This window comes from Rana temporaria, chromosome 2, assembly GCF_905171775.1.
Source record: "Rana temporaria chromosome 2, aRanTem1.1, whole genome shotgun sequence".
Classification (NCBI taxonomy): Eukaryota; Metazoa; Chordata; class Amphibia; order Anura; family Ranidae; genus Rana; species Rana temporaria.
In genome coordinates this window covers 462,537,630-462,561,142 of record NC_053490.1, presented here as the reverse complement: position 1 = coordinate 462,561,142, position 23,513 = coordinate 462,537,630, and the positions used below count along the sequence as shown (strand labels likewise).

General features: G+C 47.1%; 1 protein-coding gene across 3 annotated transcripts in view; it reads left to right on the top strand.

Moving 5' to 3' along the window:
- CTNS (cystinosin, lysosomal cystine transporter) overlaps positions 1–22,303 on the top strand; it is a 56,284-nt gene extending 33,981 nt beyond the window's left edge. For all 3 annotated transcript variants that reach the window (XM_040338639.1, XM_040338636.1, XM_040338637.1), the window contains exons 9-11: positions 463–633; positions 18,956–19,073; positions 21,187–22,303. In XM_040338639.1, the coding sequence (XP_040194573.1) occupies positions 463–633; positions 18,956–19,073; positions 21,187–21,317 (420 nt within the window). In that variant the 3' untranslated portion in view covers positions 21,318–22,303. The remainder of the gene's footprint in view (positions 1–462; positions 634–18,955; positions 19,074–21,186) is intronic.
- The last annotated feature ends 1,210 nt before the right edge of the window (positions 22,304–23,513 follow it).

Sequence of the window (23,513 nt, the reverse complement as noted above, 5' to 3'; positions counted from 1 at the left end):
CATGATTTCCAAGTGGGAGAACTTGCAAAATAGCAGGGTGTTCAAATACTTATTTTCCTCACTGTATATATAATATATATATATATATAATATATATATATATATTATAGCGTGTGTGTATAAAATAATATACACTTATTGGGATTTTGTAACAGAATATATGTTGGCTTAAATGTATGAAGAAACTCAATTTTAAATACTAAGTACAGTTTTGCATGATCGCGCAATTGCCAGTTAACGTAGCACAGTGCTTAAGAACAAAAAATGCCCTGGTCATGAAGGGGTTATTCATATTGCTTTTTCATTAGGCTGGCTGTTATAGCACATCACACATATTTTGTAATAATACTGTATATTGCATATCACCTTTGTAACTCATCCTTGATTCCGCATACAAAAAGGTAACTTCTCAAGTGCTTCTGCATATCTGCATATCTTAATGTATTTGATTTTCTTCTTCAGAGGGGAGAACAAAAGGTTTCCAAAGTTTCCATTGGTCTACTGGTCGTTGCCTGGCTCTTTGCGTTCTCCATGCTGTTTGTGTCGGTGGCGGGGAAAATCACTTGGCTTCAGTTCCTGTTCTGCTTCTCCTACATAAAACTGGCCATTACTCTGATGAAATACTTCCCACAGGTAACCTGTCTCAAGCGATGGATGTTAATCTTTTCACATAACACTGAATCCTGGGGGGGGTGCTGGTAAAGCAGTGTGTGATTACATTTGCCCATACATACTGTTGTTGACTGGTTAGTTTGTGAACTGTTCCTCAATCCTGTGGGCAGAAATCTTAGTCAGTATAGTTTCTCCCAATGTGAAGAGGTGGTATCCACCCAAGACACAGGTGGAGGTTAGCAGGAAGGAACAAAGTTTTGCAGAAATCGTGAAATGTCCTGTGCCATTTCATTGGTCCCGCAAAAGTTTGTAGAGGATCTAACAGGCCCAACACATATAGATTTTGTTCTAACAGATTTCTCCATCCACGTTATACGCTATATTGTCAAAAAAATTGGGATGCCTGCCTTTACACGCACAAAGCAAGGTCCATAAAGACATGGATGAGCAAGATTGGGGTGGGGAAACTTGACTGACCTGTCAGTGCCGTGGAGTAGCTCTGCAGCTTACGCATTTATTTGCAAATGTGTGCAAACTAAACCCCTGTTTTTAATGCAAATTGTTAGACTGGGAAATTTGGTTGGTAGCAGGCTGGCTGGTGAGTTGAGCTGGGAATTTTCTTTGATTTTGTTTGATAGTTATACATGAGGCAGTTCATGATGGCTTCTATTGGCCTCTGGCCTCTGCATAAACAAGAGACTTTCCACTGACCACAGTGTATGTCTAGTTTTTTTAAAAGAGAATCACACTGAATACAGATTCCCATTACAGATCTCTAGTTTTAATTAGCGAGTCCTTTCGAGCCTTCTTCATTTCCTTGTACCAAGCCCTGATAAAGGGGTTGTTGCCCCCAAAACACATTAGATGTTTTTTAGGGTTGAGTTGTGAACTATTAAAGTTTTACTGGACTCTTTTCCCCCCATGATTTGGAGCTTATTTGTGTATGTTTACATCCTAGATCCATTAACTTGACTTGGATCTTTTCTACTTGGTAACCCTGAGGTATCGCTGTCCTCAGGGCCGGAACATGGGGTTGGCAGGAGGGACAGCTGCCTTGAGCACTGGTTTCATGTGAGGTGGGGGGCTCTGGGAAGAGATTGAGGGGAAGTCGAGTTGTGTTGGGAGGGGAAATTTGGGGGGGCCCAGGTGGTAGGAATTGCTAGGAGTGGTGATTGGGGGGGGGGGTGCTAGAAGAGGTGATATGGTGAAAGGGGAGGAGAATTTGTGCTAGGAGGGGACATTTTTTTGGGGGTGGGGGTTTGTGCTAGGAGGGGGAATTTAGGAGGGAGATTTGGAGTGAGGGGAGAGGATGTGTACTCGGAAGGGAGATTTGAGGGGTAGAGGATTTTTGCTAGGAGGGGTGACTTTTTGGGGAGGAGCATTTGTGTTGAGAAGATTTGAGCTGGGAGGGGAGATTTCAGCAGGGGGCCGATTTTGTATTTGTGGGTTTTATGCTTGGGGGTGGGGGTGGGGGTGGGTAAGCATGCAGATTAGAGCTCAATTTGGGGGGGGGTTTTTGCTGACACAATGCTCATACATACAGTTTGGTCCATATATATTTGGACACAGGCCCAATTTTCATACTTATGGCTCTATGCCACCAGAATAAGATTAAAACAAAACAATCAAAATAAATTTGAAGTGCAGACTTTCAGCTTTAATTCAAGGGGTTGAATATAAATATCCAGTAAATTTTAGGAACTACAAACGTTCTTATACGCAGTCCCCCATTTTCTAGGGCTCAAATGTAGTTGGACAAATGAATATAATCATAAATAAAATGTTGATTTTTAATATTTTGTTGGGAATCATTTACTGGCAATGACTGCCTGAAGTCTGGAACCCAAGGACATTACCAAAGACTGGGTTTTCTGGGTTGATGCTGTGCCAGGCTCTAACTGCAGCTGTCTTATGTTTGTGGGTCTTTCTGCCTTTAGTTTTGCCTTCAGCAAGTGAAATGCATGCTCAATTGAGTTGGGATCAGATAATTGACTCGGCCATTGCAGAATATTCCACTTCTTTGCCTTCAAAAGCTCATGGGGTGCTTTTGAAGTGTGTTTTAGATCATTGTCCATCTGTACTGTGAAGCGCCTTCCAATCAACTTTGCTGGATTTGGCTGAATCTGGGCTGACAGACATCTCTAAACACTGCAGAATTCATCTGGCAGCTTCTGTCATCTGTCACATCAATAAACACCAATGCCACTGGAAGCCATGCATGCCCATGCCATCACACTGCCTCCACCATGTTTTACAGATAACATGTGCTTTGGATCATGAGCTGTTCCAAGCCTTCTCCACACTTTTTTTTTTTCTTCCTGTCATTCTGGTACAGATTATTCTTAACTTCATCCGTCCAAAGAATGCTTTTCCAGAACTGGCTTGGCATGCTCGCCCTGGGCTCTAGATTACCTTGTCCCGGCACAGGCCTTCCTGAGTTTGCTCAGGACAAAGGATTTAAAGTTACAGATTTCTTTTGCAGTTTAACTTGCTACAGTAATATTATTATATTTGGTTTAAGAAAAAAAAATCCACAGTTCCAGACTTCACCAGCAGGTGATGCTGCAAGTTGAAATTGATACTGCGCGCAGCCATAAAATATTGTATTTTTCAGGTCAGGTTCCTCAAGTAACAATGTGAAAGGGATCTCGCTGCTGTTTGCAGAGATTTTGAGGATCAAGGAGTCCTTTGTGTTAACACATGGAAGACCCCCGGGATATAGTACAATTTGTGTCTTTGTTTTTAAAGTAATACTCTGCACTCAGAACACTTGGATTTTATTTTTTTTGTAGTTTGAATATTGGCATTTTACAAAAAGATGAGTCTCAATGTATTTAATATTTACATGTGACTCCTTATCGGTAGCATCCAACATATCTGATGTTTTGTAAGGAGTGTTACAAGCGAAACAATAATTGTGTGTCTAGTTTAAATTTAAAGGCCGAGTCCAGGAAACGTTTTAATAGTAAGGAAAGGCTTGAACCCCTGTCAGGTTTTTGTGGTCTGTCATGGGCAGCAAATAATGGAGAATCTCAACCATGAGCACAAAGACTGAATAAAACACACTGCAGTATAAATAGGAAGGGTTAGAAACGTGATCACAGCCTTTCTTGACCCTTTCAACACAGAGGAACCTTTGAAATAACTTTCCAGTTTCAGGGAACCTAAAAATTCCTGTATCTTGATACATTTAGTGTGATGGTCAGTGGGTAAAATTCTTCTTACACTTGTGGTCACTGGGAAGAATTACCCCATTATAGATGGCTAAAAAGACCAATAGTGTCAGTGGGAACTTATCTGAGAGGCTGGAATAGCTCATTGCTATAGGAACCCCTAGCAACCTCTAAAGCAGCGGTTCTCAACCCGGGGGTCGTTTGGCAATTTGCCGGGGGTCGTGAATGCTAGTCCAAACTGTAACGCTGGCCGAGACGGACCCGAAATTACTGTTTACGCCTGAGTCTGTCCGTCTCGGCCAGCAAGACGTCACTTCTGGGAGAGGAGAACCGTGCGGAAGTGACGTTCCGTCTCCGCCATCATGGTACTCAAGTCCGCAGTAAGGCTGCAGTTAGAAGTCAGCAAGCGGAGTTAACCGGAAGTGACGCCGCCGCCATCTTGGTACCCTCGCCAGCAGCAAAGCTACAGTTAGAAGTCAGCAAGCGGGGGGGCGTGGCCTGACTGGCAATGGAGTAGGAAGCAGGGCGCCGGAGCTCCTCTCGCCGATTCTACTGCTTCACAGCCTGCAATAACCGTCGGGGTTCTAAAGAGCCCACAACGCTGTCAGACGTCTCCGGGACCGGAACGGAGGATGTCCCCGCCGAAAAAGCCGTCCACAGCGGCGGATAAGCTGGCCAAGTACAGACATGGAGGTGAGGAGGAACAGGCCAAAGATGGCGCCGACGGCCCCTCGGGAGAAGGGCGCCATGCGGAGGACACGTCGAAAGTGTTAGAGGCCATAGCTGCGCTGCAAAGCACTCTCACTACAAAGATTGATGAGGTGAAGATAGACATCTCCCTCATGAGACAAGACCTATCCACGGTCCGGGAACGAGTCACTGAAACGGAGGCCCGAATCAGCGCGGCAGAGGATGTTCTGATACCTCTGCAAGAGGCCACAGAGGACATGCAGCAACAGATGTGGCGGCTCCATGATCATCAAGATGAAATGGAGAACAGACTGCGCCGCTGTAACTTGCGGTTCATAGGCATCCCTGAGAGAGCGGAGGGCAGGGAGCCTGCGGAATTTCTGGAGAACCTCCTCATAGGTGAATATGGGAGAGATGCATTCTCAGTGATGTTTGCGGTGGAAAGGGCGCACCGCATACCAGCAAAGCCCCCACCTGAAGGAGCACCCCCCCGTACGTTTATCGTCAAGTTCCTGAATTTCAGGGACAGGGACAAAATCATGCGTCTGTCAAGAGAAAAGGGGAATATGAAGATGGGTAACGGACATGTGGCGGTGTTCCCGGACTTTTCCACTGAGGTGCAGAAAAAACGAGCGCAATACCAGGATGTGAAGCGTCGCCTGAGAGTACTACACCTTAAGTACGCCATGCTGTTCCCCGCAAGACTCAGAGTGGAGGAAGATGGAAGGGCGCAGTTCTTCGATACTCCTGCAGCAGCTGCAGCGTGGCTGGACCGCAAGGGGAGGCAGGCATGAAGCCTGCTACGGTGAATCGTGAGTACTGTTTCCTGGAGCTTGCTGGGGCTTTTAGTTCCCCTATGTGGGGCCCGAATGGATAGAGCCTAAGCGAGGAGAATTTCAAGGTTTATTTTTCTTTTTATTTCGTTTTTTGCCTCAGTTTTGACTGTTCCAGACCCCTCGGTCTCTCTATGGAGTTCCCCCCCCCCCCCCACCTTTCATACATATGCCTCATGTGTGCCCCAGCCCCTGACTTGTGAGCCGATGGGCCTTGTGCCGTTTATTCAACTCCTGCTGACATTCACTGCGGGCTGTGGGACACGGATGGGGAAGACTCAGATGCATATAGTACCTTATAAAAGAAAGAGGGGGGGACGGAAGAAGATGTGCAAGACGTTGTTGGCAAATGCTAAAAAAATTTCCCCGGATGGGGGGCCTGTTTTTCTACGAACATATTGTGACAGTATGCGAGGTGCGATACATGATCATAGGTACATTTCACCTCGCATACGTTCCATTATGAGAGACTGAACCGGAATCCATTCCGGGTTTTACAGCCTCTGGGCCTGGCTAGGATTCCGGTCCGGATGTTTGGGTCCACTGGAGTCCACAATCAGCTGGACTTTAAATGTCCAGGAAGAGAGCACAACAGGGCTCTGGCTTGAAACTCAGGAAGGGACCTGAGTGAGGGGAGCGCTGAGTGCTGGATTGAAAAGGTTTGCTTTACTGCATGTTTTGTGGGTGTCAGGGACTAGCCCCACACTGTATAGAGAGGAGATCCTGTTTGTTTAGTTTAGCGCCGGACGGCAAGGATTTAATTTTTTTTTTTTTGATCAAAAAGGTTTTTATTGCTCACATGCCAAATAAACATAGTACAGATGACATTGTACATTTCCAATTGCAAAAGAGTATGTCTTCAGGAATACAGTTCAACCATCAGATGCACTTTGTAAGGTCACTTATGCGCGATCATTTTGACAACAGACCCATCTGGGCACCAACCCTTCCACTCCACCCCCACCCTCTCTCCCCATTCTCCCCCCTTCATATATCCGCACATGTACACAGGCCCGGGGTTCCGCGAATCATTCCCCGTCTCTACATCCCCCCAAGTAACCGCTCTTGAACTAGTTCAACGGGGCTCAGCCCTGGCGTTGCAAGCCATGGGTCCCACAGTCTGAAAAATTTACCTGCATTGCCCCTGTGCTGGTAGATGTATTTCTCCATCAGTAAAGTCTTGCCCACATGTTGTACCCATACCTTAACAGACGGGGGCTCCCTTGACTTCCAATGTATAAGGATAAGCTTTCTCGCCTGGAATAGAGCCCTGGCAAACGCCACTCTAGTGGTTTCCTCCGCTATCGCCCCTTCCAGCACGCCCAAGAGGCAGCAAAGTGGGTCTAATGGGACACTAGTCTGAAATACCGAGTTCAGGGTCGTCAGAACCTCCGACCAGTACCTGTGGAGCTTTGGACACCGCCATAGCAAGTGCACCAAGTCTCCCTGGGTTGCCCTACATCGACCACACAGTGGGTCTGGGGCACAGCCCATTCTAAAGAGTTTGACAGGAGTGTAATGTACCCTGAGTAGGATGTAGAGCTGAGACACCCTTTGCGACACATTCAGCGAGCACGCGTTCACCGCCAGCAGGGCCTCCTCCCATACCTCCCCCTCAATCGGCCCCAAGTCTGCCTCCCATTGCTCTGCCACCTTCATAGGGTGCCCCTCTAACAATGACGACAGGAGCATATTATAGCATTGCGAAATCATGCCTTTGGTATCCTGCGCTTGAAACACCATTCGGAAAACCGGAGTGGGGGACTGAACCCACTCAACTGCTGTCCCCTGCGCTCTCACTGCATGCTGTAGCTGTATGTAATAAAAGTGCATATTGTGTGACAGGTTAAATCTACTTTGTAGTTCACTGAAGGGAAGTAGGGCCCCCCCTCTAAAGATATGTTTGAGGTGCGTGACCCCACAGGAGCTCCACCTGCTACCCTGCTCGAGCTTGGCCAGCTCCCCATAGGTGTCATTCCCCCAAATGGGACTGAACTCTGTGAACCCGGTTACTCCCTGGAGCTGTCTAGCCTTGTTCCATATCTTCTGGACAAGCGCATATGTGGGCATTTTCCTATTGGGTTTTTGAAATTTACACGCCTCCAGCCCCTCTGGTATCAAGGCTGCCCCCGATCCCCGCAGCATAAGTAGAGCCGCCGAGGCTTCGGGTTGCACCCCCGTGGTTCCTATCAAATGTTGGAGTTGGGCCGCTAAGTAATATATCCAGGGATTCGGCAGTGCCAGCCCACCCCCCTCCTTCGGACGCTGCAACTGCTCAAGTTTGATCCTAGGGGTTTTGGTGCCCCACAACAGCTGCCTAAAGAGAGAGTTGACCACTCTGAATACCTTCAGGGTGATCACCATAGGAGCATTGTGCAAGAAATACAGCAACTGGGGCATTAGTATCATTTTGATGAGATTAGTTTTGCCCGCCAGGGACATTTTTAGTTTGTTCCATACTTGAATTTTGTCTCTAAATTTGGATAACAGGGGGTAGATATTTAATTTACAGAAGTCAGTAATCGTGGGGGATATCCAGACCCCCAGATATTTAAAGGATGACACTACGGGTACTGAGCACGCTGGGCCACCCCCCTGCGCGGGTGCCCCATCCAGAAACATCAGTGCTGACTTGGTCCAATTAATGGTAAGCCCCGAAAAGCGGCCAAAGTCAGTAACAATGGCCATGGTCCGCTGCAGAGATCCCTCCGTATCCTCCAAAAAGAGGAGCATGTCATCTGCGTATAACATGATTTTCTCCTGCATGTCTCCATACCTGAACCCCCGAATCGCCTCGCAGCTCCTCACCAGGACCGCAAGGGGCTCGATGGCCAGAGCAAAGAGCAGGGGGGACAGGGGACAGCCCTGCCTAGTCCCCCTGCCCAGAGCAAAGGCATGGGACATCCTATCCGCCATACGTATGGCCGCCTGAGGTGTAGCATACAGAAGCCGGACCCATCCCTGGAACCCAGGGCCGAAGCCAAATTTGTTCAGTACCGCCCATAGATACCGCCAGCCGACACTGTCGAAGGCCTTATTGGCATCTAGCGACAACAGTGCCCTACTGCCGACGGCCTCCGAGGGGGTCTGCATGTTCAGGTACAGCCGCCGGAGATTCGTCGCCGTGGATTTGCATGGCATGAATCCTGCCTGGTCTGGGTGTATGATGGACAGAATAATTTTGTTCACGCGCATGGCCAGGACTTTTGCAAGTATTTTGACGTCGCTCTGTAGCAAAGAAATGGGTCTATACGATCCGGGATCCAAAGGATCCTTGCCCGCCTTCAGTAATAAGATAATATTCGCCCTTGTCATGGACGGAGGCAGGGCCCCCGAGTCGAGCGAGGCGTTAAACACCTCGAGCAACCTAGGCAGCACCACCCCCCCATACTGGGTATATACCTCCATGGGTAGGCCGTCATCTCCCGGGGCCTTGCACGTGGGGAACGAGGCCACCGCCTCCCCCAGCTCCTCCACAGTCAACGGCTTCTCTAGCTCGGCCCTTGCCCCCTCTTTCAGGGCCGGGAGAGCTATCGCATCCATGTAGCGCTGCAACTCCTCGTCCGTGAAGTCATCCCTTGAACTGTACAGTGACGAGTAAAAAGCCGCTAACTCGGTCAAGATTGATTCAGGTTCATTCACCAGCCTACCCCTTGTATCCCGAATTGCTCCTATGGCCGGGGACGCCTGCTGTGACCTCGCTATTCTGGCCAACAAGCGGCCTGTTTTTTCCCCTTCCTCATAGTAGGCCTGCTGGGTAAAGAATCGCTTTTTCTCCGCGGTGGAGGATCTCAGCCGGTCCAGGGCGTCCTGGGCCGACATCCACCCCTCCCTCGCGGATTCCGAGGGGTCAACAACATAGGTCAATTCTAACCGTCTCACCTGGTCCTCCACCTGCTCCATAAGAGCAGAGGAGCTGTGTTTTATGGACGCAATCTCCTCAATGAACGTCCCCCGCAGGCATGCTTTAAAGGCATCCCAGCCCAGGGCCCTCTCCGTCCCCTCCCAGTTGTCTCGGAAGTATTGTTCTATTCTGCGGGTAATATGGTCATGGGAGGTGAACAACTTTAGCCAGAAGGCGTTTAGTTTCCACGGGGCCCTGGGCAAAGAGGACACCTGACGCGTGACCAGGTGGGCCACAAGTGGGGAGTGATCAGAGACCCCCCGTGGAAAATATTCCACCCTAGGGATCATATGAAGTACCTGCGGGGACCCGACACATAGATCGATGCGGGACAGTGAGCCGTGCGTTTTGGAGAAGCACGAGAACTGTTTGGTCACAGGGTATCTAGCTCTCCAAATATCTAGCCACCCTACCTCCCCCATCAATCTGCTCAGGGCTGTCCCCCTACTCCCCTGGGGCATCCTAACCGGTGGGTGCCTATCCTCCCTCGGATCCATACATGCATTGAAGTCCCCCATAATCATCACGGGAACATCCGACTTATCACCCAGATATGACAGCAGAAGCTGTAACACCTCTTTCGAGAAAGGGGGGGGAATATATACAAAAGCAATAACCATCGTTACCATAAATACTTTGCAATATAGAAAGACATATCTACCAAGCGGGTCAACCTGTGCGTCTATTTCCTGGTAGGCCAAGGATCCGTGTACCAACACACTCACCCCCCTTGAATATGAGGTGTGAGTGGAGTGGTATGCCTTGCCCACCCAGGAAAATCCCAGATACCCAACCGTGTCCTTGGTAAGGTGAGTTTCCTGCAACCCCACAATAGCAGGGAGAAATTTCTTCAGGCCCGCCCGTATCATAGACCGTTTCAGTGGATCATGTACCCCGCGCACATTCCAAGTCACTATCGGGGTGGTGGCCATAGTTGAGTCTGAAAATAGTTATCGTTCAGGGTATAAGGCCTCGAGGCCTTTTCCGAAAAACCAAGCCCCAGCCGGGGCCGGGTCTGGTCCATCAAGTAATCTTGCATCATGTGGCATAAGTCTGTGAGCAGAGTATCAAAAATAACCAATAATAAAAAGGAGAAAAAACAATTAAACATACGTGTCCGCCTCTCGGCCCCGTCCGGGGCAGAGGTCGATATCCTGTTGCGTGGATCCAGCAGTCCCTGTGTGCCAACAGGGCACCAAAAAACTAGGGAAGACTCCCCCGGCCGGGGTTCGTCGCTGGTACCAAATAGCTCATACGTGTAGGCCCCCCCCTGTAGCATGGAGTCCAGAGGGGGTGCAATTCAGCTTCCGAAGCTCTTAGGTAACGCTATCAAAAGTGGAATCAGGTAAAGTTCCGGCTTGCAGGTAACAACAAAACTGGTCTGCGGCGAACTCAGCGGCTATGTGTGGGTGTCCCTAGGGCCTCAGTCCCCCCTGTCCTCCTCGCGGCGTCTCCTCAAGTCCTGTTCGTTGTGGTCTAGCCACTGTGCGGCCTCCGCGGCAGATTCGAAAAACGTGGCTTGGCCCCTCACCGTAACCCTCAGCTTGGCCGGGAACAGCATGGCGTAGTTAACTTGGATCCTCTGCAGGCGCTTTTTAACATCTACAAACTTGGCCCTCTTGCGTTGCACCTCAGCTGAGAAGTCGGGGTAGAACGACACCCTGGCCCCATTGTAGTGCACCGATCCCCTCTCTCTGGCCAGCCGCAGGATGGTTTCTTTGTCCCTATAATTTAGGAGCCTGGCTAGGACGGATCTGGGGGGGCCGCCAGGGGGAAGGGGTCTGGGAGGCGTTCGGTGCGCCCTCTCTACCGCGTACAGCGTGGAAAATGCCTCCTTGCCAAAAGTCTCCTGGAGCCATGTCTCAATGAACGTAGTGGGGTCCCTACCTTCCACCTTCTCGGGGAGGCCCACTATGCGGACATTGTTCCTCCTTAGGCGGTTCTCAATGTCGTCTGTTTTTGCGGCGGCCTGTGCGGACTGCTGCAGTGCTGTCCTAGCATCTCTGGTGAGGGGTGGGAGCGCGTCCTCTACCTCGCTGATGCGTCCCTCCACAGCCGTGGTTCTCTCCCTAATTTTCTGGAGGTCATGGCGCATGAGAGATACTGTCTCAGTAAGCTCCCCAAACTGTGCCTTCAGGCCGTCCACAGAGGCTGTAACTGAAGTTGTGCACTTCTGCACCGCCCGGAGGATCTCACTAAGTGTGGGTTGTGGGGCATCATCCTGTAATTCCCCAAATATGTCCTGCATAGTGTCTGTGGAGCTCTCAAGCGGCAGCGTGTCATCCATAGCAGATTCTCCATTGAGGCCCTGCACTCTCTGCGCCCACGTCGGCTGTGTATGCGTCGGGGAGCTGGTAGGGCCCTGCAGCCTTTGGGTGTAATATAACATGTCCTTGGGGGGTTCTTTCCCCTGGTGTTTGGCCGTTTTGGGCGCCTTACCTCCAGCCTCTGCTTGTCTTTCAGGCCCGCGCACTGCACGCTGCTGCTGAGAGGCCCCGGCGCCATCTTGGATCTCCATGGCCGAGCCGACCGCGGCTCCTTTCTCGGGTTTGCGGGTCATTCGGATCCCCGCCGCTCAATCAGACACCCCCCGCTGAGGTCCGTGAAGTGCGCTGTCGCTTTTGGTCCGCTCGTTGGCGTCAGTTGTTGCCGGTAACAGGATCGTAGCAGGATCAGTAGCGGGAGCTCCGTGAACTGCGACTGTTCACATGCCCGTCCAGGCCACGCCCCCAAGGATTTAATTTACTGTTTTGTTTATTTTAATCTGCAAACCGTTTATAAATAAAATCTGGCATCCGCCAGACTTAAAAGAAAGTGCCTGCTTACAGACTGTGATTTCAGAAAAGGTGATCCCCACGAGCTAATCCCTCACAATATTTATACACATAACCCATGTTTTTACAGTATATCTGCGGACGAACAATGGATCCGGAGAGGTCATTCTAGAAGTGGCGGGGAGGGTACACAATGCAATACACTGTCGGGCGGGAGGAGCAAGGCCCTAAATTTTGGGGTTTTTTCCCTTTTTGATTTTTGCTTTTCTGGTTGGAGAGCATGGGCCCCATCACCCTTTGTTTCACCATCATGGGGATGTTAACTGTGTCCAGCTCCGAATCCATGTGTTGCTCAGTGAACAATCGCCCCCACACTTCACATTGGTTGTATAATGTAAAGTCTTTAATAGATTTCAAGATGTGTGCCTCCAGTCGGGACTATCCGCTGGAAGAACTGATTAGTCGTTATTTTGTGTTAGATACAAGGTTGGGGGATCAAATGCTCACACCAGGTTGGGGAGGTGATGGGCTGGGAGGGGGGAGGTGTGTTGGTGGGGCCACCGTTGTGACCCTAAAAGGTTTTTGAGATGTGTACAATGGTTTAGAGAAGTAAGGGGAAATATACGTGTTGCTATGAAGAGAAGGGGAAACCCGTGTGTTACTGCAATAATGTACCTGATGTATTTATATGCTACCCTGCTGATCCGACAGTACTATACCAGGTGTCGTCATGGCATCAATTAAATTTATGACGTGGAATGTCAGGGGGATGAGAAATAAAATTAAGCGCACTGCAGCTCTGGCCTATTTAAAAGCACAAAAAGCTAATATAATGGCATTGACTGAGACACACGTCACAGGTCATCTGCAGGCAGCACTAAAACGCCCCTGGATCGGATGGGCGTATCATAGCACGCATACCAGCTTCTCCAGGGGGGTGACGTTACTAGTGACAAAGGCCACCCCATTTGAGTTACTGTCCCTGGAATCGGATCAGCAGGGGAAATATGTTTTTGTAAATGCCCGTGTGGGAGGGGTCCCTATGCTGCTAATTGCGTGCTATGTCCCCCCCCCGTACAGCTCGGAGGTCGTCACGATGGGCTTGGCATTTATGGCCAAATACCCGACGGTTCCGGCTGTGTGGATGGGGGACTTTAACATGACCATGGATCCAGTCATGGACAGACCAGCACAGATGGGCGGGGATCCAGGGGGGCCCAGAATGACTAGACTGGGCCGCCTGGTGAAGGAATTCGCCTTGACAGACATATGGAGGCATAAAAACCCAGAGACTAGGGCATACATGTGCCATTCCACCAGCCATGCCACAATGTCCCGTATAGATTACATCCTGATATCAACGCCCCTTGTGCCCAGGGTGGAGGGGGTGGGGTTTGCTCCTAGAGCTTTATCAGACCATTCGCCATGTTGGATGCAGATGTCTTTGCTGAGGGAGGCCCCTGGAAGGGTATGGAGATTGAATCCATTTTGGTTGAAAGCCCTGCAAGATCACGACAGCATAGAACGGGAGTTAAAGTTCTTTTTCCCAGAAAACTAAGACCCTTTGACACTTAACCACCAGTGGGATGCCTTTAAAACACACGCGAGTAGGTTACTAGACACTAAGATTAAAAGACTGAAGCTTTCCTCACAGGTAATAGTACATGAATCAGAGGAAGCGTTGCGGAAATTAGAAGAATCATTTAATACACTACCCACCCCGGAGAATTTGGAAAAGGTAAAGGTACAAGCCAGAGTAGTAACGCAGCTACACATGGAGAAAGCCAAACAGCGCATCTTTTTCTGTAAAACACGGGTATATGAGCATGGGGAAAAGGCAGGGAAGATGCTGGCATATCTGGCCCATCTGGAAGACAGACCACCGGTGGTGGTGTCCCTGGCTGAGCCGGACGGCTCGTTGGTCACGGACCCCCCGCAGGTGGCGGACAGGTTTATGAGATTTTACAGAGACCTATATACCTCCCAGAGTCGACGCACGCCGAGAGAAATACAGGCATATCTTCATGCATTGCAATTCCCACAGTTGAAGGCAGAGCAGGTGCAGCAGCTTGAAGCCCCTATCACCGCCCAAGATGTTGCGAACGCAATATCACAACTAGCCAAATCCAAGGCCCCGGGGTTGGATGGCCTGCCACTGGAGTTCTATGCCACTTATTCCGAAACACTGGTACCTAAGTTGCGGGATGTCTATCATTCCATTTTTGACTCAGGTATCCTCCCTATGTCTATGCAGGAGGCTCAGATCATAGTCCTTCCCAAACCTGGTAAGGATCACAGATATCCCGAAGCGTATAGACCCATATCTTTATTGCCAGTCGACATCAAGATATTGGCTAAAATTTTGGCCTCTAGATTGAATGTGGTGATTCTCTCTCTGATACACCCGGATCAGACCGGGTTTATGCCGGGCAAAAATACGGCCATGAACATCAGGAGACTGTTCATGAATATACAGGCACAACATGACAATGTAGGGACCAGGGTTGTGGTATCCTTGGATACGGCCAAGGCCTTCGACTCTGTCGAGTGGCTGTATCTGTGGGAGTGCCTACGGTGTTACAGATTTGGCCCGAAATTTATTAAATGGGTACAGCTTCTATACCAGACACCCAGGGCCAGAATTTTTGTCAACGGGTGGCTGTCAGAACAGATCGCATTGGAACGGGGCACGAGACAGGGATGCCCCCTGTCACCATTATTGTATGCTCTGGCGGCAGAACCGCTGGCCATGGCAATTAGGACAAGTCCAGATGTGATAGGCCTCAGAAAGGGGGATACATGGGAAAAGATAGGATTATATGCAGATGACACTGTCCTCTATCTGGCAGATCAGGGACCATCACTAAGGGCAGCTCTACGTATCATAGAAGAGGCGGGTACGTATTCAGGGTTAAAGATTAACTGGGACAAGTCCCGAATCCTTCCGCTAGATCAGTTTCCCCCTCAGGCGTCATCCCGGGAACTACCTTTACAGAGGGTGGCGGAGATTAAATATCTTGGGGTGAATGTAACCAGGAACCTCAAGGATTATGTCCCCCTGAATGTAGAACCCCTATTTGTCATTATTAAAGCGCGAACACAGGCACAGGCTAGACTACCCCTGGGAGTAATGGGCAGAATAAATTTAGTGAAAATGATTTTATTACCCAAAATACTATATATGGTCTGGCACGCCCCATTATACATACCTCTGAAAGTGTTTAAACAGATGGAAGCGCTCCTAAACTCATTTGTGTGGGGGTCAAGTCGACACAAGTTGGCGTGGCATATACTTAAAAATCCTATATTGGAGGGAGGATGCTCCCTTCCAGATCTGCAAGATTACTATATTGCGTCGCAATTATCCCACGTTTACCATTTTAATACTTCAGAAGCACAGAGGCATAGATCGTTAGTATGTAACAGACCAGGTAGCCCTCTCCATACCCCGGTACAGGCTATTTTCAGGACGGGACATGGAGGGTGTAGGACGGCGCACTTTGGGGCCGACATGCTGTTATATCAACAAAAAATCTGGGATATAGCCCTTAAAAGAATGGACAGAACACACGTGCACTCGCACACACCACTGTGGAGAAACGGAAGTCTGCCAGAGCTGGGAACAGTTCCGGACCCGGGGATATGGGCGGCATATGGAATACTTTTCCTATCCCAGGTCCTCACTGAGTCAGGCCCTAAGTCCTTTACACACCTACGGGAGGAATTCTCTCTTCCACCCCAATTCATCTTTCGGTACCTGCAGCTTCGGCATGCACTTAGAACACAAATGGAACAGGTGGCGGTGGATTTGAATAGGCCGCGGGTGCTGGATGTTATCTTTGGGGCCGAATCAACAAAACTCACATCTAATTTATACTACACAATCCGATTGGAAAAGGTAGGCAAGGTGTCACAGACAGCAAAGACGAAATGGGAACAGGACCTGGGACAGATAGATGACACTGACTGGGGTGAGATATTGGAGGGAGTAAAGACGTCGTCCCCCAAACTATCGGACAGGCTAACTCAGCTATATATAGTTCATCGTGCTTACCTGACGCCCAAGAGATTAGCAAAATTCCAACCCACACGGAGCACTGCCTGCCCCATGTGTGCAGCTGCGGAGGCCTCATTCTGCCACTTACTGTGGCAGTGCCCAGACATACAGGCCTACTGGTTGCAGGTAACAAAGTTCCTACACGACAATATGGGATCACCGGTGGGGATGGACCCGAAGTTATGTCTGTTAGGACTGGTCCCAGACGTGGACATAGATAAGTACCAGAACATCTTCATATGTGAATCGCTATTTATGGCTAGAAAGGTAGTGGCCAAGGCATGGATGAGGGATAGGGCCCCAACGTTGGAGGACTGGAAAAGGGAGGTGAACACCACCCTTCCTTATAGGAGGATGATCTACATTCAGAGGGGGCGCCCACAGAAGTTCTCCAATGTTTGGGACAGGTGGCTGGCGGATGGGGAAACATGTACGGTGTAAATCTCTGGCAAAGGAAGAGGGTATATGGAATTAGGGGGGTACGGTTGATCTGGTGATTGCTTTGGGTTTATGGAACGTATGGGGTATCTTCTCCTACGCGTAATAAGGGTGAACCCTTGTGTAAAGGGACGGATGTGAAACGGGGTATGAACCTACACTGTTAATTGTATATCTGCAGATATGTATCAGGCATCGCTTAATGTTAATCAAATGCCTAACATGTATGTGCCTTTTATATGTAACATCTCAATAAACTTGGTTTTGAAGTTGAAAAAAAAGAAGTCAGCAAGCGGACATCTTTTTACACCCACCAAAGTCTTGCAGTTTACACGTTTTTTTACCAGTAAACTGAGCTTATATACTATATAAGCTTTATATAGTATATAAGCTCAGTTTACTGGTAAAAATACATGTAAAATACAAGACTTTGGTGGGTGTAAAAAGATGTCCGCTTGCCGACTTCTAACTGTAGCCTTGCTGCGGACGAGGGTACCAAGATGGCGGCGGCGTCACTTCCGGTTAATATAATAGACGGGTTGCTGATGCTGACGGAACACCTGAGGTAACCTGAGGTACTTTGGCAAGCCAGGCACTAAATACCGGTAATTCAGGCATTTTTGTACTGTTTGTCACAGCAGTGTAATTAATACATCGATTTTGATTAAATAAGTCTGACATGACTGTGAAAAATATAATTGTGGTACAATACATATCATTTATATATAAATGTCCCAGTTGGTTCCTCAAAAGTGGTTCTTCCGTGTCAGTGCTAGATACATGTTTGGGTGCTATACACTTTGAATATCTAGCACTGACACGGAATAACCACTTTTGAGGAACCAACTGGGACGTTCATATATAAATGATATGTCTTGTTCCATATAATTTTTTTTCTTGCATAGCCACGTCATGTTGGACTTAAAAAAAAAAATGGCGGAACTCCGCTTTAAGTCCAACATGACGTGGCTATGCAAGAAAAAAAATAATATGGAACAAGACATATCATTTATATATGAACGTCCCAGTTGGTTCCTCAAAAGTGGTTATTCCGTGTCAGTGCTAGATACAGTGCTAGATACATGCTTGGGTGCTATACACTTTGTAAATAATTTTACTGTTGGGGGTCCCCACAACTTGGGAAATTTCATCAAGGGGTCACGGCACTAGAAAGGTTGAGAACCACTGCTCTAAAGGAACTTTAGGGTTCAATGGAACCCTGCTCTATTAGGTTATTATTACTGTCTGTGTCTTCCTGTCTCAGTGACCACGGCCCCCCTCAGTTCCTATCCTTTTGTCACAGTGACAGGAAGTAAAGTGAATTCTCTCCTAGATAGGAATAAACTGTGACAGAAGGATTTTCTCCATTTTTATCCAAATTTAAAGCGGCAGTTCACCCGCAAAACAATTTTTAAGATTAGATTGATGCTCATTTTGTCTAGGGGAATCGACTAGTTTTTTTAAAAACGCAGCAGTACTTACCGTTTTAGAGAGCGATCTTCTCCACCGCTTCCGGGTATGGTCTTCGGGTCTGGGCGTTCCTTCTTGATTGACAGTCTTCCGACGGTCGCATTTATCGCGTCACGAGTAGCCGAAAGAAGCCGAACGTCGGTGCGGCTCTATATGGCACCTGCGCACCGACGTTCGGCTACTTTCGGAAAATCGTGACGCGATAGATGCGACCGTCGGAAGCCTGTCAATTAAGAAGGAACGCCCAGATCCGAAGACCATACCCGGAAGCGGCGGAGAAGATCGCTCTCTAAAACGGTAAGTACTGCTTCGTTTTTAAAAAAACTAGCCGATTCCCCTAGACAAAATGAGCATCAATCTAATCTTAAAATTTTTTTTGCGGGTGAACCTCCACTTTAAGTGTTACTAAACCCAGGACTTTGCATTCACTATATCTAGTCTTTCACGATGCACAGAATATGGGAATGCAATTATTTTAGTAAATATAAACCGCTAAATACCTTTTCTCATCAGCAGTATATAGAAGTCTTGTGACTTCTATGAGTATCTGGTTAAAGTTTGTAGGAGGAGTTTTCATACTGCACTGAGCGGTCCCCTCATAATGCAGGACTCCTGTTCTTCTGTCTGAACAGTGCTGATTACATGCACTCTGCCATGAAAAGAATAAAACTTTCTAGAAACACACACCAAATTGAGCATGTGCAGCCTGACTCCAGTCTTATGCGGACATATTCTGGAGTCAGTGGAAGAAGAGGAGACAGAGATGACAGGATCGAACTGCCTTTTTTACACAATGCAGGGGATTAACCCCTTAGGTTCCACAGTGAGTATAACCAGCATTCTTTAATGCATATACAGACTGATTTTACTGTTGTGGGTTTAGTAACACTTTAAAGAAATTAAATATGCAGATTGTATAGATAAATTCATGTGATTAAGTACATAATAACTTATGTCTTTTTAAAAATGGGGCTTCAGATGTTAAACTCTGTTTTGTTTCTCAGGCATACATGAATTTCCGCCGGAAAAGTACAGCAGGATGGAGCATTGGAAACGTGCTGCTTGATCTCACTGGTGGCAGCTTCAGCATTCTCCAAATGTTCTTGCAGTCTTATAATAACGGTGTGTACTACTATATATTGTATACTGCTATTGTCCGTTCTGAGCAAAGGCCTAAAACTGGGCACCGCTCTGCAGTCTGCGACATCGTACATCAGTACATCTATCATGTCAGCTGACTCTGCTGTGCATTTTATTTTCACTGATTGTTGTGCATTGTTCAACGGATGGCCTTAATTGCGTTGAGATGGGGACAGGACATGTCGAGATCAGTAGTGGATGATGGTGGGATCACACAGAGTGATTCATCCAATCAATATCTGGCTCTTCTCTTCATAGTGTAGTGTAAGAAATGTTTGCAGCATCACACCAGCTTCTGGTCGGGGTTTGTACAGTGCCGAGGTACAGACATATCTGGTAATTGTCTGTGCTTACCTTATAGATAACAGTGCAGTGGTGACTTCTCTGCACATACAAGAAATGATTTTATTTTTTTGCCATAATTGATCATAAAATGTTTTCCTTGAGCTCCAATCAATGCTTGGGTTTGACGTTTTGATCCACTTGCACTCCCTGAGCCCTAACCAATGCTTAGGTATCACTGACTGTTACAGTTCATATAAGGCTCAGGCCACTAACCTATGACAATTATTTGCCATATCTGCTGAAAATAACAGCAACAAAGCTCAAAATAATTCTCACTATGGCAAACAACACATACATTTGGGGGAATTGACTAAAACTGGAGCAGACAGATCGGGAGCAGCTGTGCATGGCAACCAATCGGCTTCTAGCTTCAGCTTGTTCAGTTAAAGCACGGGTGCCCAACCTTTTAAAGAGTGAGGGCCACTCAAGCTACTTGGTAACCAGTCAAGGGCCACAATGAGCGCAGTAGGCAGATGACAGGTCCAAGTCCACTCCGCATATGCAGAGCTGACACCGACACAGCCGCTTTACTCTATGAGCCCTCTGATCTGCCCAGATAGAAGGGGACGGACCCCTCTGTCTGTGTGTGTTTTTTATTTAGCAGATCGGATTGGAGGTAGGTGTAAATTCTGTGGTTCAATAGAGGTGAACGGAGGGTCTGATTGGGTCGGACCAATCATGTCAAAAGCAGCCTAAGGCTGCTTTCACACTGACGCGCTGTGGTTTACCCACACGGAGGGTGCAGCGCAATGCACCTGTGGCTTAGCTGCACTTTGTCATAGACTTTTATTATGTCCTGCAGGGGTGGTGCACTTTCTGAAGTGCACTAAACCCCCAGGTTATAACATAAGTCTATGGCTCAGTGCAGGTCACCTGCAGGTGTTCTGCACTGCACCTGCGGATACGTTTAAAATCAGGCCAATACCCACTGCAGAACAGATATGCCCATATATACACTGTAATTTTAGTAATAAACTTACCTTTAATAACAGTATTCTATTCAGGTATTGTCAGCTGTTGCTGTCCCAGGCAGAGAGCATTTATCACTCCACCTGTGACAGGAGTTGACGCTTTACAGGAAGCATTGGCTTATGCAGCTCTGCTCTGCAGCCACTTGCTTCCTCTACCGCCGGCTTCATTCACAACACTCTTGCTCTGGGATGGTGGGTCAGCAACCCACAATCCCACAGCAGGAGGTCGTGAGCCACATCAGAGGGTTAAAGTGTTACTAAACCCAGGGCCCTGCATTCACTATATCTGGTCTCCCACAGTACACAACATGGAAATGCAATTATTTTAGAAAATAAAAACTGCTAGATCCCTTTTTCTTATCAGAAGTATATATCAGTCTTGTGACTTCTATCGGTGTCTGCTAAAACTTGTAGGAGGAGTTTTTATTCTGCTCTGACTGTCCTATGAGGCTGCAGGACCCCTGACCCTCAGTCTGGACAGTGCTAATTGGCTCTGTGCTGATCACATGCAGTCTGTTGTTACCCCAAGATAAATGTTGATGTAGTTTGGACTGGCCTATTACAATACATTGCATTATTCCTGGAAACCTTGTATTGTAAAATGAAGGGCAGCATTACAATTTAGTACGTTGGGAAACAAATTCTACTGTCTTTGCTGTGATATCAATAATGAACAGCAATAGTGGACTGAGATCACATATGTCCTCTTTTTAAAGCAACATTTTGTACTAATTATGAATTGATTTGGAATTACAAATATTTTTATTTTCTTTCAACAGATGAATGGACATTAATATTCGGTGACCCCACAAAATTTGGCTTGGGACTCTTCTCTATTATCTTTGACTTTGTATTCATCACCCAGCACTATTGCTTGTACCGCAAATATCAAGACTATCACAACGTTTGACCAAGCCAACCACACTCCAAAGCATTATTTTTTAAGAAGTATGAAGATACATTTTTCATTTTTGTATGTTTAGATACTTTTGATGCCGAGTTGTGCCTTACCTTGGTGGTGCTCACTGCTGTTCTGTGAACCAGGGGCATTTTGCTGACAGTGCTGCCAAGCAGAGATCAAAATCATTGATAACTAGCATTTATGGATATTTATTGTTTTCAATTGCACATGGCCTAACTTCTCTCATCTACCACATTTGTGGCTAAAATAGAATTTGCCAGTTGACTTTTTCTAATTCCTATTCTCAACGAGGGTTCCTCCAGAGGATGAAAGGGGTTCCTTGTGCTGTGGCCGATTGCCCTTCCATTTGATGCGCCCACATATTTCCAGGTTAATCGCCACTTGGAAAAGCCTGCAGCATGACACCAATGATCTATTTAGCTGACAAAGGTGGCATTCTAACCGCCATTGTTGGGGGCATTTTTCTAATGGACTAATTTTGTCAGGGTTCCCTGACACCTGAAAAATTTATTTAAGGGTTCCTTTGGGGTAAACAGGTTGAGAAGGGCTGGCATAGCACTTAATTTACTATAGGAGAATAGACTGTTTACTTATTCTTGGTTCACACCTGTGCGTTTTTTTTTTGTGCAATTTGCAGAAACGCACTACCACTAGTTCACATCTGTGCCTTTTTGAACAAGTGTGTTTTTTTGGAAAGGGTCAGGGTAATGGACTTTAACCACTGGCCAACCACCTTCCGCATATATACTGCTGAAAGGAAGGTGGCTGGGCTGCTCAAAGGTCCGTGCATATGGTATTATGGGCGTGAGCAATCCCGCAGACTCTATGTCCGCTGGCCACCCACGATCGCGGTAAAGAGGTAGAAAGGTGGATCCCTGCTCTGCCAGGGGACAACACAGAGATCTGCTGTTCCTAGTAATCAGGAACAGCACTCCGTGTTGTCCCAGCAAGCCCATCCCCCACACAGTTAGAACACACCCAACCCCTTTGATCGCCCCCTAGTGTTAACCCCTAAACTGCCAGTGTAATTTATACATTGATCAGTGCGTTTTTTTTAGTACTGATCACTAATATTGTAAAAGTGTTACTTGGGGTCAAATTTGTCCGCCTCAATGTCGCCATCCCGCTAAAAATTGCAGATCGCTGCCATTACTAGTAAAAACAATAAAACAAAATTAAAGTCCCTAAATCTATCACCTATTTTGTAGTTGCTATAATTTTTGTGAAAACCAATCAATATACGGTTATTGGGATTTTTTTTTTTTTTTTATAACCAAAAATATAAAGCAGAATACGTATGGCTGATAAATTTATATATATCTAGCAGAAAGTAAAAATATATATATATATTTTTTTTTTTCAAAATTGTCAGTCTTTTTGTTTATAGCGCAAAAAAGTAGACTGCATAGGTGACCAAATATCACCAAAAGAAAGCTCTATTTGTTTGGGTACAGCGTTGCACATCCGTGCAATTGTCAGTTAAGACGACGCAGTGACATATCGCAAAAAATGGCCTGGTCATTAAGGGGGTAAATGGACCTGCACCAAGAATGCAAGTGTTGATTTTTATTTTTTTTGCTCATGGCAAAGTATGACCGTTCTGCTTGTGTGCGACTGATGCAACTTTACACCCTCTGGCACTCAATTAGCATCAAGGTGCCATCAAAGTCACACTACATGAACAGAACTACTTTCCTATTAGCTGGAAAAAAAATGCAAACACAAACTGCATCAAAAATGCAAAACGCACCTACCGCGTTGAATATCCAATCATAGCAAGGGAAATACATTTTTGCTTGCATATGGATTGGAAAATTTTCCAAGTTGACATGGTGTCAACATATTTACGGAGTTCCAGGAGTATTCACTTTGCCAAGTTAACAGCATCTTCCCCGTTTGTAAATTAAACTCATAGTGTGCAATATATTTTATTAAAGGGTACGTTCCCCCCAAGCACAGGCTTTGGAACTAGCAGCAGGACGCAATTTAAAGAAAAAACTAATTTAAATAGTCTGTCTGAACCTCAATGTATCCAATTACTTTTGTTTGGAAATTCAAGTGGGCTTTAAATGTGGCCTCATTGGAAGAATCTGAGACATCTTTCCAGATGTAAAACAAGGGTAAGTGAATCAGTCCATGTACCGAATTATAAGACCACAGTGGAGTTGTCCTTTACATATTAAC